The 13,642-nt window shown below is 37.5% G+C and overlaps 1 protein-coding gene across 8 annotated transcripts in view; it reads right to left on the bottom strand.

The window, feature by feature from the left end:
- The window catches only part of ZMYM2 (zinc finger MYM-type containing 2), a 112,862-nt gene that overhangs the window by 13,956 nt on the left and 85,264 nt on the right, over positions 1 to 13,642 (bottom strand). For 6 of the 8 annotated variants that reach the window (XM_042459375.1, XM_042459379.1, XM_042459378.1 and 3 more), the window contains 8 exons: positions 9,780 to 9,952; positions 8,474 to 8,639; positions 6,381 to 6,415; positions 4,041 to 4,170; positions 3,808 to 3,923; positions 3,269 to 3,446; positions 2,052 to 2,159; positions 422 to 516 (listed from right to left, as the gene is read on the bottom strand). In XM_042459375.1, the coding sequence (XP_042315309.1) occupies positions 422 to 516; positions 2,052 to 2,159; positions 3,269 to 3,446; positions 3,808 to 3,923; positions 4,041 to 4,170; positions 6,381 to 6,415; positions 8,474 to 8,639; positions 9,780 to 9,952 (1,001 nt within the window). The remainder of the gene's footprint in view (positions 1 to 421; positions 517 to 2,051; positions 2,160 to 3,268; positions 3,447 to 3,807; positions 3,924 to 4,040; positions 4,171 to 6,380; positions 6,416 to 8,473; positions 8,640 to 9,779; positions 9,953 to 13,642) is intronic. The other 2 variants (XM_042459377.1, XM_042459381.1) reach the window with 1 other exon arrangement.

Raw genomic sequence — 13,642 nt, 5'->3', positions numbered from 1 at the left:
AGGTATTTAAAAGAGTACAATCAGGTCACCTCTCAGTCTTTTCTTCACTGACCTTAACTTTTCTCTGCCTGTCTCTGGACAATGATAGGGAGAAATCCACATTATGTAGATTCCTTATCTCACACCAATCCAGAGAAAAGAGATGTACAGGAACACTGTAGTGCTGTCGCACAGCTTCCTTCCATTTCAGTGTGGCTTGTGTGAAATTCCTTTTCAAAATCCTTTGCCTTATGGGTCACACTGGCTTTCTTTCACCTTTATTAACAAGTAAACTTCAGCCAGTGAGGCAGTCACCTCACATTTCCTCATGGTTGGGCCACTTTAGGCTGCTGTCATAAATAGGCTAAAAGCCAATAATACATTTCATTTGCCACACATTTAATTTGCTTATTACAACATATTTCAATCACATAAGCAATACCTTCTTTTTAGTTCGAGGTCTTGGCTGTTCCTCGTACTCCTCTCCAAAGACAGGTGGCAGCAAAAATTCATTTTCAGTTTCAAGTTCTTCTGTTGCTGCACATAAATTAGAATTTAATGCCCATAAAATGTTTAACTAGCATATAATCTATAACTGTCTCTTCAGGTGTGTTTAACTGATTGAAGCATTATGTACAGTGTAATACATTTTAATGTGAAATATGTTTGTAATATATTTTACACATGATTTTCCTGTGATTGTAAAAGTAAAAATAAAATTAATAATAAAGCCAATTCAAACACTCATAATCAAAGGCAGTATGCCTCTGTTAAACAGATGTTACGGAACTGTAGTCATATGATTCCCTGCTTCTATCTGGGCAGCAATGGGTATAATCTCCTATATGTGAATTCCTATACCATACCAGATTAAGGGTGATGATTTCTCACCATCATGCCATACTTGGAAACCTTCAAAGTAGAAGAGAGAATTCTGAACCTGTATTTATTGGTGTGATCTGGTAAGATATTTATGTTCCTATCATCCTTTCCTCGTTTTAAAAATGATGAGATTTGAAATATGTGTATAGAATTGCTCCCCATTTTGAAGCCTCAAGTAAGAAAACTTAACTGCATTGTAAGAGTGTTGCATCTAAATTAGAGAAACTGTAACTGGGTTTCAGGGATCATACAACCCCCTTTCTCCAACAGCTTCCTTGGCTGATGGTCTGTTTCCAATTACAGTTCAAAACTCTGGTTATACAGCTTAGATCCAGGCTATTATAGTGTTTTAAACGTAATGAGCTGTTTTTATGATGTTTATATTGTATGTCTTGTATTCTGTTTTTGTATTTCTTTTGCCTTGTTGTAACCCGCTTTGATCTACCCTGGAAACGCAGGCTATAAATAATAATAATAATAATAATAATAATAATAATAATAATAATAATAATTATTATTATTATTATTTTATGGATTGTATCTCCCTTTATGAGCCTCCTTGGGCTGAGACCCACAGGTGAGGCCTTCCTCTCAGTCCCACTACCTTCATAGATATGGTTGGTGGGGAACACTCCCTCTCTTGGGTGGCTAGAACGGCCTCCTCACTGTCTCACAGGCAAAACTTTTTTTAAAATCAAATAGGTTTTTAGATTTGAAAGCTTCTAAGAAAGGGATCTAAGTGCTGTACTGTTTGAAACTATGTTGTGTAACATTTATAATCTTTTTAGAGTGTATGTTTTAAATATGGTTAATAGTTTATGGAGAAGAAACTTGGAAGAATTGTTCAATAAATTCTCAGCTACTAGAATACTTTATGCCCCAAAGTAGAAAGATTCACCTTATATGATGTTTTATATTATTAAAATAAAAATATTAAAATATATTTTAAAATGCTTAATAGTTTAATTTAGTTTTAATGTTGATTTTTTGTATGTTTTAATTATAACCTTTTAATGTGTAAGCTGTCTTGAGTCCCAGTCATGGGGAAAAGGTGGGATATAAATAAAGTTGTTAATAATAATAATAATAATCCAACACAGTTTTCCCAGAAGGATGACACCACACATTGAAAACAAGTTGTGCTCCATTTCAACATTCACACTATTTGTTTAAAAAGTTAGTGTACAAACCTCTAGGAAAATCAACTTCAATATCAAGGTCAGGCTCATATGGAACATCAGGCAGGCATATCTGTGTTTCTGTCTCAGGCTGCAGCACATCTGTCTCAGTTACTTCACCTATAATTTAAGAATGGCCAAGTTACAATGTAATGTATGGAGTCATAAGTGAAATGAGTAAAGAGCCAAACAAAGTCAAATGGTAGACTAGCTTACCTGAACATGTAAGGGAAGAGCAGGTATCTACTGTCAGAGCTGGGGAATTATTATTATTATTATCTTAAATTACAACTCCCAGAATCCCCTAACCTACACAGTCCATTTTAATTTTAGGAAAATTACAAAACAGGAAAAAATCCTATATACCACAGTCTGGAAAATAAATAACTGACTGGCATCCTTTGCTTCATGAGCTTCTGAGGATAGATAGTGCCTATCATCTGAAGAATACCTTGTATAAGACTCAGGAAGGCAGCATTGCTAAATAAGTCATTTAGGGAAGTGTTTTGTGGGTTTTTTGGGGCTATGTGGCCATGTTCTGGCCAGCAACGAAACTGTGAAAGACTTCGACTTTTCATTTAGGGAAGCCTATGCATGAGCACTCTCTTTCATATAATCATCTGTATTGTCCTCTAGTACCCAACACACTCCTGTTAGAGATTCTCCACAAACAGTTCTGCCTTTAGTGGTTATGGCCTTGTGGTATTCTGCTAATGTTTCTCCCCCTCCTCCACAAATGAAAATGGGATGAGGTGCATAGAAGTCTTCTTCTAGAGGAGGGGGGATGGAGGACAGGGACAGGAGGACAACTTAAGTGATGATATAACCTAGTTATAAGATGAAAGAGATCCACATATAGGAAAGAAATATAAACCAATGTAGAATCCACCATTTTTTAAAATGTTCCTTAAAACTATCTCTGACTCAGGAAGGCAGTATACCTAAAGAAATAATTTAGGGAAGTGTTTTGTAGGGTTTTCGGGCTAGGACAACCCTATTCTAGAATTTTCTTGACAAGATTTATTCAGAGACATTTTCCAACACCTTCTTCTTAGGCTGAGAGAGTGTGACTTGCTCAAGGTCACCCACTGGGTTTGCATGTCTGAACCTTGGGCTGCCAGAATTCTAATCAATCACTACAAGCTCTCATAAACCATGCCGGGTCCCAATGTGGTGTATATGAATCCAACAATATTAGTTTAATTTTAATAAAATCTTGTATGACATACTTATTAGTTCTGCAGGTTCTACATTCTCATTTTTCTCAGGAATATCTTCTGTGACTGCTGGTGAAACCCCAGCCACTTCTTCCAGGTTGGAAGGGCCTTTATTCTTTAATTCTGCTATTGCTTCAAGTATTTTCTCACTGGTATCCAATGTGGTGGGCAGAAAAACTGGAACAGGTACCTACATAGGAATGATATAAATAATTTCCGATTGACAAAGCACAACCAACAGCAAACATGCCAGAGAGCAGAATGGGCAGAAATGTAACATTTGGTGAAGTTTAACGGAAAATTGTAAGTATGCATAAGATCTCCAGTATTAATATGCTCCAATCGCATAGTAAAGATATAAATATGCTGTCACATTTAGCTTGTATTTCTTTTTGTAGCCAATGGCTATGTTTAATGTTCCTACAAAACTGAAGTAGAAGAACTTCAGTGTCACATTGCAATATTTTATGACAGCAATATAGAATGAAACAGCTCTTTTTAAGGAATATAAAATGCAATGAAGTCAAAAACACGACTGAAATAGAACTTACTGGAACAGGAACTGTTGTAGGAACTGGAACATTTTGACTACACATGTGCATAGGAACAGGTACATATACAGGTACTGGTACAGGCACAGGTACGTATTCTTTTTTCCAGCCATCATCTAAAATGAAAGACAATTTACTTTCATATATAAGCACTGTACCATAAAATGGCAAAATTAAAAATTATATTCTGACAAAAGGCCTGCCTTATGATAACTTTTTTATTTTTAAATTACCTGTCTGACAAGATTTCGTCTGCATGTGGGGTTTACAGTATGTAGCTTTTGTCATTGTCAGAGGTTTGCAAAGCACAGCTTTGTTCTTCATTTCTTTATTTGGTGTTGGGGAAGGAGGTGGTGCTGATCCCTGTAAATAAGGATATTACCCAATATTAGCATATTAAAAAATGAATTCATTTACAGTTAATTTAGATGCAAGCTTTTTAGATGCAGGATGGCTATATGTCCACTCAGGTAACACTCCATGGCTCTGATGAACTAGGGTGTAGTCCGTGAATGCTTATGCCAAATAATATTTAGTAATCTTTAAGTTCCACAAGACTCTTTGCTGTAAATTTTAGTTACTTTTATAATTCCAACAACTGCAATAATTGGCCTCAGTAAATTGTGGAAGAACACTAAATGGTTCAAGTGCCAGGTTGGGATTGTCTCAAGCTCTGTTGGAAGTGCTAAGACATAGATGAGATGAATTAGAGGGACTGCATTTTTAACAGAGGCCAGCACAATTAATATTTATATTTTGTAAAGTAAATATTTAGTCACTTTTGAGAAGTGGGAAAGTTACTTTTACAAAACTAATTATAATGGTAACTTGCTTTCTTTTGGAGTATTTGTGATGACAGCAGCTTGGGACTGTAAATTTTTATTGAACTAATTTTAAAGTTACTCCAATTTCTGTATACATTAGCAAGTTTTGGGCTCAAGCTCACTCTCTCTTCCTCCCTTGTAACCCATGGCATGAAGCTGATTTGGACTGAACCTGAATACCAATAAGATGGAGGCTCTGTGGATTGGTGGTTTGACAAATTGTGCCTACTGCCTGCACTGGATGGGGCTTCGCTCCCCTGAAGGACCAGGTAAATAGTCTGGGGCACTCCTAGATCTGTCCTTGACATTAGAGGCCCAGATAGACTTGATTTTTGGAGTGCTTGGAGCCAACCTTGATCTGTCCACCAGCTATAGCCTTTCCTGGACAGAGATAACATGGACACAGTAGTCCATGCACTGGTACCTTCCTAATTAGACTACTACAATGCACTCTATGTGGGGCCTTGAAGACAATTCAGAAAATCCAGCTAGTGAAAAATGCAGCAGCTAGACTGCTCACTGAGATTCCTTTCACATATCATATAAAAATTATTTTAAAGGAATTGCACTGGCTGCCAATGTTTCTGTTCTGAATTCAAGGTGTTCACAATAACATTTAAAGCCTGAAACAGTTTGGGACCTCAATATTTGAGAGTGCCTCTCTCCCTATATATATCTGTCCAAGAATTGAGATCTATTGGAGCAGTCATCCTCTGTGTCCCATCTGTTCTGGAGGAGAAATACATTGTGGGGGGACATGGGAGAGGGCCTGTTTTGTTGTGGCGCCCTGGTTGTGGAATTCCCTCCCTCTTGAGGCCCGAACGATGCCAACCTTCGAATCATTCCAGCATCAAGTTTAAACCTGGCTTTTTATTAAAGCTTTTGGTCCAAACTAATTTTATCAGACTGCACATGTTTTGTAGTTACAGTATTTTATTCAATGTTTAACCAGTTTTAAATTGTCTGTTTTTAAACTGAAAACTATTTAATATATTTTTAATCTTTAAACTTTGTAATTATTAATTTTTTAAAATAGAATTTATAGCTGCCCTGAGATCTTTGGATAAAAGGCAAGATATAAATATTTTAGTAAATAAATAAATGGCAAGTCACCACGAAGCATCCTGAATAAACATACTCACTTAATGTTAATTGTGTTTTCAAAGTTTTTATAAGTATAAATGTGAATGTTATATCAATGGTTTGAATGTTAGTTTGGATATAAAACAATATGCAGGATGATCCTAAGCAAGCATAGTAAGTCTCAACAGATTTTAAACATGGCCTATTTAATCATACAGTTGCTAGCTAACTTTGCAGCTTCATCAAAAATCTGATAACTAAATTTGCAATTTCATCACATCAGAACAAAGGGAGGGGTTCACAGCAGGTAGAAATCTTTTCCACAGTAGGACTTCAGAATGAATTAAGTAGCAGGTTGGTCTGCTGAACAGGGACATAGCCAGGATTTTAGGAAGGGGGGGGGGGTTCCAGACTAAGTGCCACTATTATAATGGGGCTTGGGCACAGCAGAGCAGCAGCACACACCATTCATTTTTCTAATGGAAGGGGGGGTCCGGACCCCAAGAACCCCACCCCTTGGCTATGTCCCTGTGCTGAAGTAGAGACTGGCAGAAACCTTTTCCATATTAGGGCTTAAGAGACTGTGGGAGTTTACTGTGAGAACTCTACATATGCACATCCACACGCATACACGCACACACACAGAGTCAGTTATGATTTACTTACTGTGACTTTTGTTCGGGGAGTTTGACAACCCTGATCTACAAATGCAAGATAAGATAAGATTAATATAACTCATTCTTTCAAATGCAGTTGTAGAAGGTAAAAACAATGCTTCCATTCTAAATGCACCACTGAATCATCAAGTGCTTGGAACTTCTAGGCCCCTTGGACTGACATATTTGAATGTTACCAATTTAATGAACTGATATCAAGGCTTAATTTGTTTTGGAGAATGCCTGTGTATGTGCCTTCAAGTTGTCTGTTGACTTATGGCGATGCCATGAATTTCATAGAGTTTTCTTAGATAAGGAATATCAAAGGTGGTTGTGCCAGTTCCTTCTTCTGAAATATAGCCGACAATACCCGGTATTCATTGGCAGTCTCCCAACCAAGTACTAACCAAGGCTGACCCAAATGTAGTATCTTCCAAAGAATGAGAGGGGGGAAAAACCTTGTATTAACTGTGAATTGCTGTTCTCATTCTATGGAGGAAGCCAACTAGAACTAGGAGAGCCCTGTCCCCAGGGCTACGTGGAAATAGATCTGGGTGAGATGCTGAATGGCTGTGTGGCTGTTCTGATCTGTGGAAGTATTCTTCTTTTGATTTGTGTTGGAAAAATGTTTCTCTGAGTTTCTCTGAGTGTGGAGTGAAACACAAAGACTTAACCCTCTCGAACTACCTTCCTCATCTGGTGATCTGAAAAGGACAGACACTGGAGAAGTGGTTCAGCTTTCTGGTGAATCACATAGTGTTCAACTGCCTTTCTTGCTTGCCTCGTTCAGAAGAGGGTTTTGCCTTATGGTTAAAACAATGCTCCCATCTAGTTGGGTGGCCTGAGCAGGGGCTATGTTGCCTGGAACTGCTCCTGATTTTGAGATGAGAACCTGCTGCCTGATACAAGCTGGGGGATCACCCCACAAATCTTGTCACGCCTAGAGCTGTTCCTGTAGTACTGATAGAGTAAACAAGACTCATGTCTTCTTCTTGGAAAGGGGAGCTAGGACAAACAAGAGTTTGTAAGATTCCCACAAAACACCATCCTTCTCCTTATTCCCTTAGGCTAAATCAGACACACAACAGATTAACTGTCATATTATTGCTGGCTTGCTGAATCTGTCCTGTGGTCCACTGTCTGTGCTGCACCATGGGTGGAGGAGTGGTTGCACTGCTTACAATCCTGCCTGCATGTAATTGCCAGCTATAACATTTCATGATAGCAGGATTGAGTGCATGTCCTCTGGCACTTGGTTTTTGTTGCTGGGATTGGAAACGTTGTCACACTGGGATGACAAACTCCCTCAATTGCTCCATGCAATTATGCTAGGGCTTCTGCGTTGTCATTGGGTCACTGCCACTTGGCTGTTCCTATGCATGGAAAAACAGAGCAGGGCCTTTCACATACTTCACCTACCACTTCACAAGCTACCCAACTGCTTGTTCCTCTTTCTTTTATTGGGAGTTGGGAGAGAAAGCTGCTAACCTCTGTGAAGAAGAGGGAATTGTCATCCCTCAAGAGGCAGAAAGCAGATCTGGAAGAGGCCCCACTTCCTCTGAAGGAAACTGTTTTGGAGACTGCTTCCCTGTCCTAGAAGTGAGGCACTTCTTTCAATTCTTCTTCTCCCTTGGTAGGTGTGCTGTAAGTTTTGTTATGCTGCTCATTCTAGACAGAGAAGCCCATTGACCATGCAGGCTACTTAGACTTAGGCTGATAGGGGTCTATCCCGGAATATTGTTCTGCCAAACCTTGCTCCAATACATTCTCTGAGAGCAAGCATGGGCAGTTGTGGAGGATTCTGGGGGCTATGACTGTCAATTTTGAGAGTGATGTTTTTCAGCAATGAGAGAGGCCTCCTTTGAGTCCCTGGATGATCAAATGCTCCCATGGGTCAAATAATTCTCAACCTGTCTTAGAAGATTGGGTTTCAAACTCTAGTTTCTGAAATACAAAATCCCTCACTATTGGCCCTGTTGGCTAGCACTTCTGGAGATGAAATCCAACAAGATTTGGCTGGGCACCAGAGTCTTAGAAAAACTCTTTTGTAAAGTGGATTTTTTAAGGCAAGTAGTGTGTTGTTGCAGAGGGGAAGAATCATACCATAATGTAAATTCTCTGGTCCTTTCTGTGTTGCCATATTAGGTTCATTTTGTTGACAGTAGAAACGGAGAAGGCAATGCTGATCACAGAAATGTTTCATCTCTCCTCGCCACTGTACTTTTTCTTTTAGAGTTCCTTGAGTTTTACAACAATCACACCTTGCAGCCTTAAAAACAATTTAAATATTATTAATTAAATTTCATAGGAAAAAAATTAACTGCTACAATATACATCTTGTAAAAAGCACACAACAAAATAACAGCAATGGGTGAAAGATAGCTGCCAAAAAGAAAAATCACTACTAGACTGCCCACAGCAGTAATGTAAATTTAATAAGCAATTATTAACACAATCCTTGCCAATATGTTAAATCCTTATTTATGCCAAGAACATTTGAGCAGTACAGTGCTCCCTCGGGTTACGAAATTAATTCGTTCCACGGCCGCTTTCGTAACCCGAAAAGCCTTCGTAAGCCGAAAACCCATAGGCGCTAATGGGGAAAAGCCGCGATTTCGTGTGAAATAGCGCCGAAAAGCACCAAAATTTTTTTCGTAACCCAAAAAAACATTCGTAACCCGGAACAGTTATTTCCTATGGGATTTTTTCGTATCCCGGAAATTTCGTAACCTGGGTATTTCGTATCCCGAGGTACCACTGTACTGTGGTTAAAAGCACTTGCAATAAATCACATTCCATCTCATCCCAACTTGGCTCGGGTTGTAATGCAGCTGTACCTCTTGACATGCATCTTTAAAAAAATCCAGCAAATATAATGATTTTTTTAAAAAAAATGGAGTATCTTACAATGTTGGTACTTGAGTATTTATAGTTTGTTGCTTTAACTGTATTTAACTACTGTATTATATTTAATATTGCTGTCTATCTTGAAAGTTCATGCTAGTAGTAGGATGCAAATCTTTTAGTAAAATGAATACATTAAAAATATATGAAAAGCATTTTGATCACACTATATTTGAAGTGTGGTTATGTACCATGTAATATGTAAGCCTGTATTACCCACTGTTTGGTTAGCATACTGAAAAACAATAAGTAACCTTTATTTTTTCATGTTTTTCAATCTACAGTCGCCCCTCCTTTCTCACAGACTTGCAGTCCACAGTCTTCAATATTCATGGAGGGGCAACCTCTGTAATTTTTAATGGGGCATGCCCCTGTGACGCACGCCCCATTCAAGCCTAAGGGGCTTGAATATTGGTGAGTTTCCATTTTCACAGGGGCTGGTGGTGGTCTGGAATGGATCCTCTGCGAAAACAGAGGGCCAACTGTATTCTGAATACTGTATTACCTTGTAATACCAGTCTTGAAATTTTCTACAACACTCTTCACTACAGAAATCTCTTAGAACGCCATCAAGTTCTTTAGTTGCTCCCTTTTTACACAGCTGAGAGCAGTAATTGCAAGTAACACACCGCAATCCTAACCGTCTTGCAAAATCTTGTTTATATAGCAGCTTGCAACCTGTAAAAAAGGAACATGGCACAATTGTTGAAACATATAACATTTTAAGTTAGCCATATCTTAGAAATACATCCTTGCACCATGACACATAATAATAATAATAATAATAATAATAATAATAATAATAATAATTAGTAGTAGTAGTAGTAGTAGTAGTAGTAGTTTATTTGTACCCTGCCTCTCCCAATGGATCGAGGCAGCTTACATACATGGAACATATAACATAATATTAATAAAGTAACCAATAACATACAATTAAAACCCTCTTTCCCCTTATTAAATAGAGATGAAGCTATTATCACATTTGTCGTCCTAATCAAGAAATTCAAGATATTGTTAAGGTTCCTCTCAACACAAGAAAAATACAAATGTAGACCACTGGCTTACAGGTATCCCATGCATGTTTACTAAGATCAAGAAAGGAAGTTTAGTCATGGCCTCAGCTCATGATGCTCAGTCTTGTTCATTATAAACTGCTAATTCCTGAAACATGAGATACCTGTACTGTTAAAGTTTATTTTCTCATTTATATTGGAAGAAACATAAGGGGTTGTGGATTCTTTTGAGGTACATGTGTTGGAATTCAACAGAAATGGGACCAAATTCAAGAAGTACTCTTATGTAAAGAGAGTCAGCAATTAAAGCAATGGTACATTGGAGGCTTGAGATCACTTTGTCATGGGCATATTTATTTATTTTATTTATTTATTTATTTATTTATTTATTTATTATGCTGTCTTTGTCCTAAATTGGACATAAGGGAGCTCACAGAGATGCTTAAAAAATACAATTTTTAAAAAACAATTTAAAACATCACATTAATATAGCAGGTTACAAATAGGAACATTGGTTCTTACCTGTGATATGTTCATTTTCAGCGATGTAGGTGGGAATATCCTATAACATGAGTTGATTCCATCTCTTGCTCCAAGATAGGCAGGAAAAAACAGACTTGAAGGAGTCGCCACCAGAGGGAGCAACCCCCACCATCCCCCAGTCAATATTATAGCCAAGGATAGAAAACAAACTCAGAGAGTATTAAATGCAAATATAAGTATAATAAATAGACACTATCATAAAGCAAACTAAAAATAACTAACAACCACCCTTGCAGAGCCAAGGGAAACAGCCTCATCAGTTCTGGGTGGGGAGGATATTCCTACCTACATCTCTGAAAATGAACATATCACAGGTAAGAACCAATGTTCTTTTTTCCAGCGATGGAGGTGGAAACATCCTATAAGATGGGACTTACCAAAGCTCCCTAACCAATGGTGGGTGAACTGAGGCATATCACTTATGTGACAACCACAAGATTTGTCTTCCAAAGGAAGCCTCTTTTGATTCAAGACAACCCAACAATGGTGGCATGTAAACGTGGAAGATGAAGGCCATGTCATGTTCTACATTTATCTTAGATGGATATGATTATTGTTAGTGCAGAGGAAGTAGCTGCACTGTAAATGGAGGAAGTAGCTGCACTGTAAATCTCTCATAACAGAGATATCTCAATCTTCTTCTAGCATGTTAAAATGCATCCAAGACAAGCCACAATTTTATCAACGCCTTGTTTTGATTGTGACAAAAAGATGTTGAAATCATTTCTTGAACCAAGTTATTAGAAATGTTGGTTTTGTCATCAGTGATCTGGATTGGATAAGTCCTTTGGTTCACATGAAACTTTAATGTTAACTTGTCAACTTGAATCAGAATTGAGCTGTTAGTAGTTGTGGTTGAAAACAAACACTATCGGTTGTAGCTCAAGCCAGTTTATATTGTGGAGTAGAGATTGTTGATCTTATTTTTTATTTATGTAATTTGTTTATTGGGAGTAACAAAATGATTACCGTCACCCTAAGCTGGCCTCCACCATTACTTGGAACTCCAGCAGGGCCCAAATCAAACAATCATTCTCAATTGGTGGCAACCACCACCGTTCAAAGGGGTTTGAACTTATTTGGTATATGTCAGAACAGGTGATTTATCTGTGCCATCTATTTTTTAAATAGCTAGAGGAACCATTCTAGGCTCCTCGTGTTCATTGCAAACTATTAACTGAAGCAGATCAGACACTGTAGGTGTGCCAGTAACACTAGGTCAGATAACTGGGAACAACCTACCTGCTTGAAGGTGTTCTTCATGGATCTTACCCTTTGTTTGGTCAGGTAGACTCTGGTCAGCAACGTGTCTACAACCACTCCAAAGTGTTGTAGGTTCTAAAATGGAACTAGGTTGTTCTTTTCATGAGTTAGCAGAAAACCATATCTGGATAGGAAGGAAAGCACAACTCGACATCTATGATATCCCATGAAAGAGAATCAGATCTGATCAGGGCATTGTGAAGTTATGGGTATGAATAAAAGACCCACTATTTTTAATGTGTCCCTATCCATGTAGTGAGTGTCACTGAAGAAAACAACAGAATGAATGGTAGAGCCTTGTATGGAAAAAGCTTACCCTGGTAAGCAATGTGTAAATAATTGTGATGAGGTAGGTGGATTGGCATGGAGAAGCAACTACAACTAAGAACAGGGACACATGAATTCATGGAGCTGAAGTGCCTCCAGGATTTTCTGGAGAATCTCCAGTCTGAACCTGTGTTTTTTAAAAACCAAGTGACCCAATTTTGCTCTAGCACCACACTCTAAAATTTGTTTTTTGTTTGTTTTAAATGTAGAATTAAAGAAGATTGGAACAAGCCTCTTTTGTTTTTATAAAAATAGTTATGAGAATGGTATATCCGAGCAAATTTTTAGAGTTCAGAGGACCCATAGGTCTGTTGAATTTCTTATCAAAGATGGAAGAAAGACTGCAGTCTTCCTCCCACCCTTTAGCACCAATCAGCCAGGACTGAGGATATTTCTGTCATTGTTTGCTAAGATAGGTAGTGTCACTACCTATCTTGTTGGCTCAGGTGAAGCAGTGCCTGAGCCTACTGGTAAGGTTGGTAACTAAGCTCAGACCACTGTCTGCTAAACCTATTGTTTCTTGTAGAACAAGTACCATAATTGTATCTATGGGGGGAAAAGGAGGATTGTCCCCGATGAAGGAACCTCTTTTTTATTTGTATGTGAAAAAGCAAATTATTTTCCCTTATCAGTAATTCCTATCAATATTGGATCTAGTGATTGTTGAAAGACTTTATCACCAATCAAATTATTACATTTTGTTTAGAACAGGCATCCACATGCCAACATTTTGTTCATTTGTTTGTTTTTATTTAAAATCTGCCACTTGACCAACATAAAGGCTGCCTGTGGCCTTTTGTCAAATTGTATTACATCTGGCCTGGGATCAGCTGAGAAAGCAGCCACTTTGAGTAGTTTGTACGTTGTCTTGACATAATTTTATGTTTACCTGATTATGAGGGATCTCATAAAATCTTTAGCCCTCATGAGGTCAGCCCTCAGGAAAATGATATAGTTGAAGCAGCCCTAATTGGCGAGGATACTGTTTATGACCTTTTAAGCACCACATCTGGTCTTTCATCAGTGTATGTATATATTTATATAATATTATATATAAATATATATATAATTTAATATTTATTTAATATTATATATAATATTTAATAATTTAGTATTAATATAATTTAATATTTATATTATATATAAATTTACAGCGCTATATAAATAAAGGTTAATAATAATAATAATAATAATAATAATAATAATAATAATAATAATAATA

The sequence above is a fragment of the Sceloporus undulatus genome, chromosome 3, assembly GCF_019175285.1.
Source record: "Sceloporus undulatus isolate JIND9_A2432 ecotype Alabama chromosome 3, SceUnd_v1.1, whole genome shotgun sequence".
Taxonomy (NCBI): domain Eukaryota; kingdom Metazoa; phylum Chordata; class Lepidosauria; order Squamata; family Phrynosomatidae; genus Sceloporus; species Sceloporus undulatus.
The sequence above is the reverse complement of the archived record's forward strand: the minus strand, read 5'-3'. Positions and strand labels throughout refer to the sequence as shown.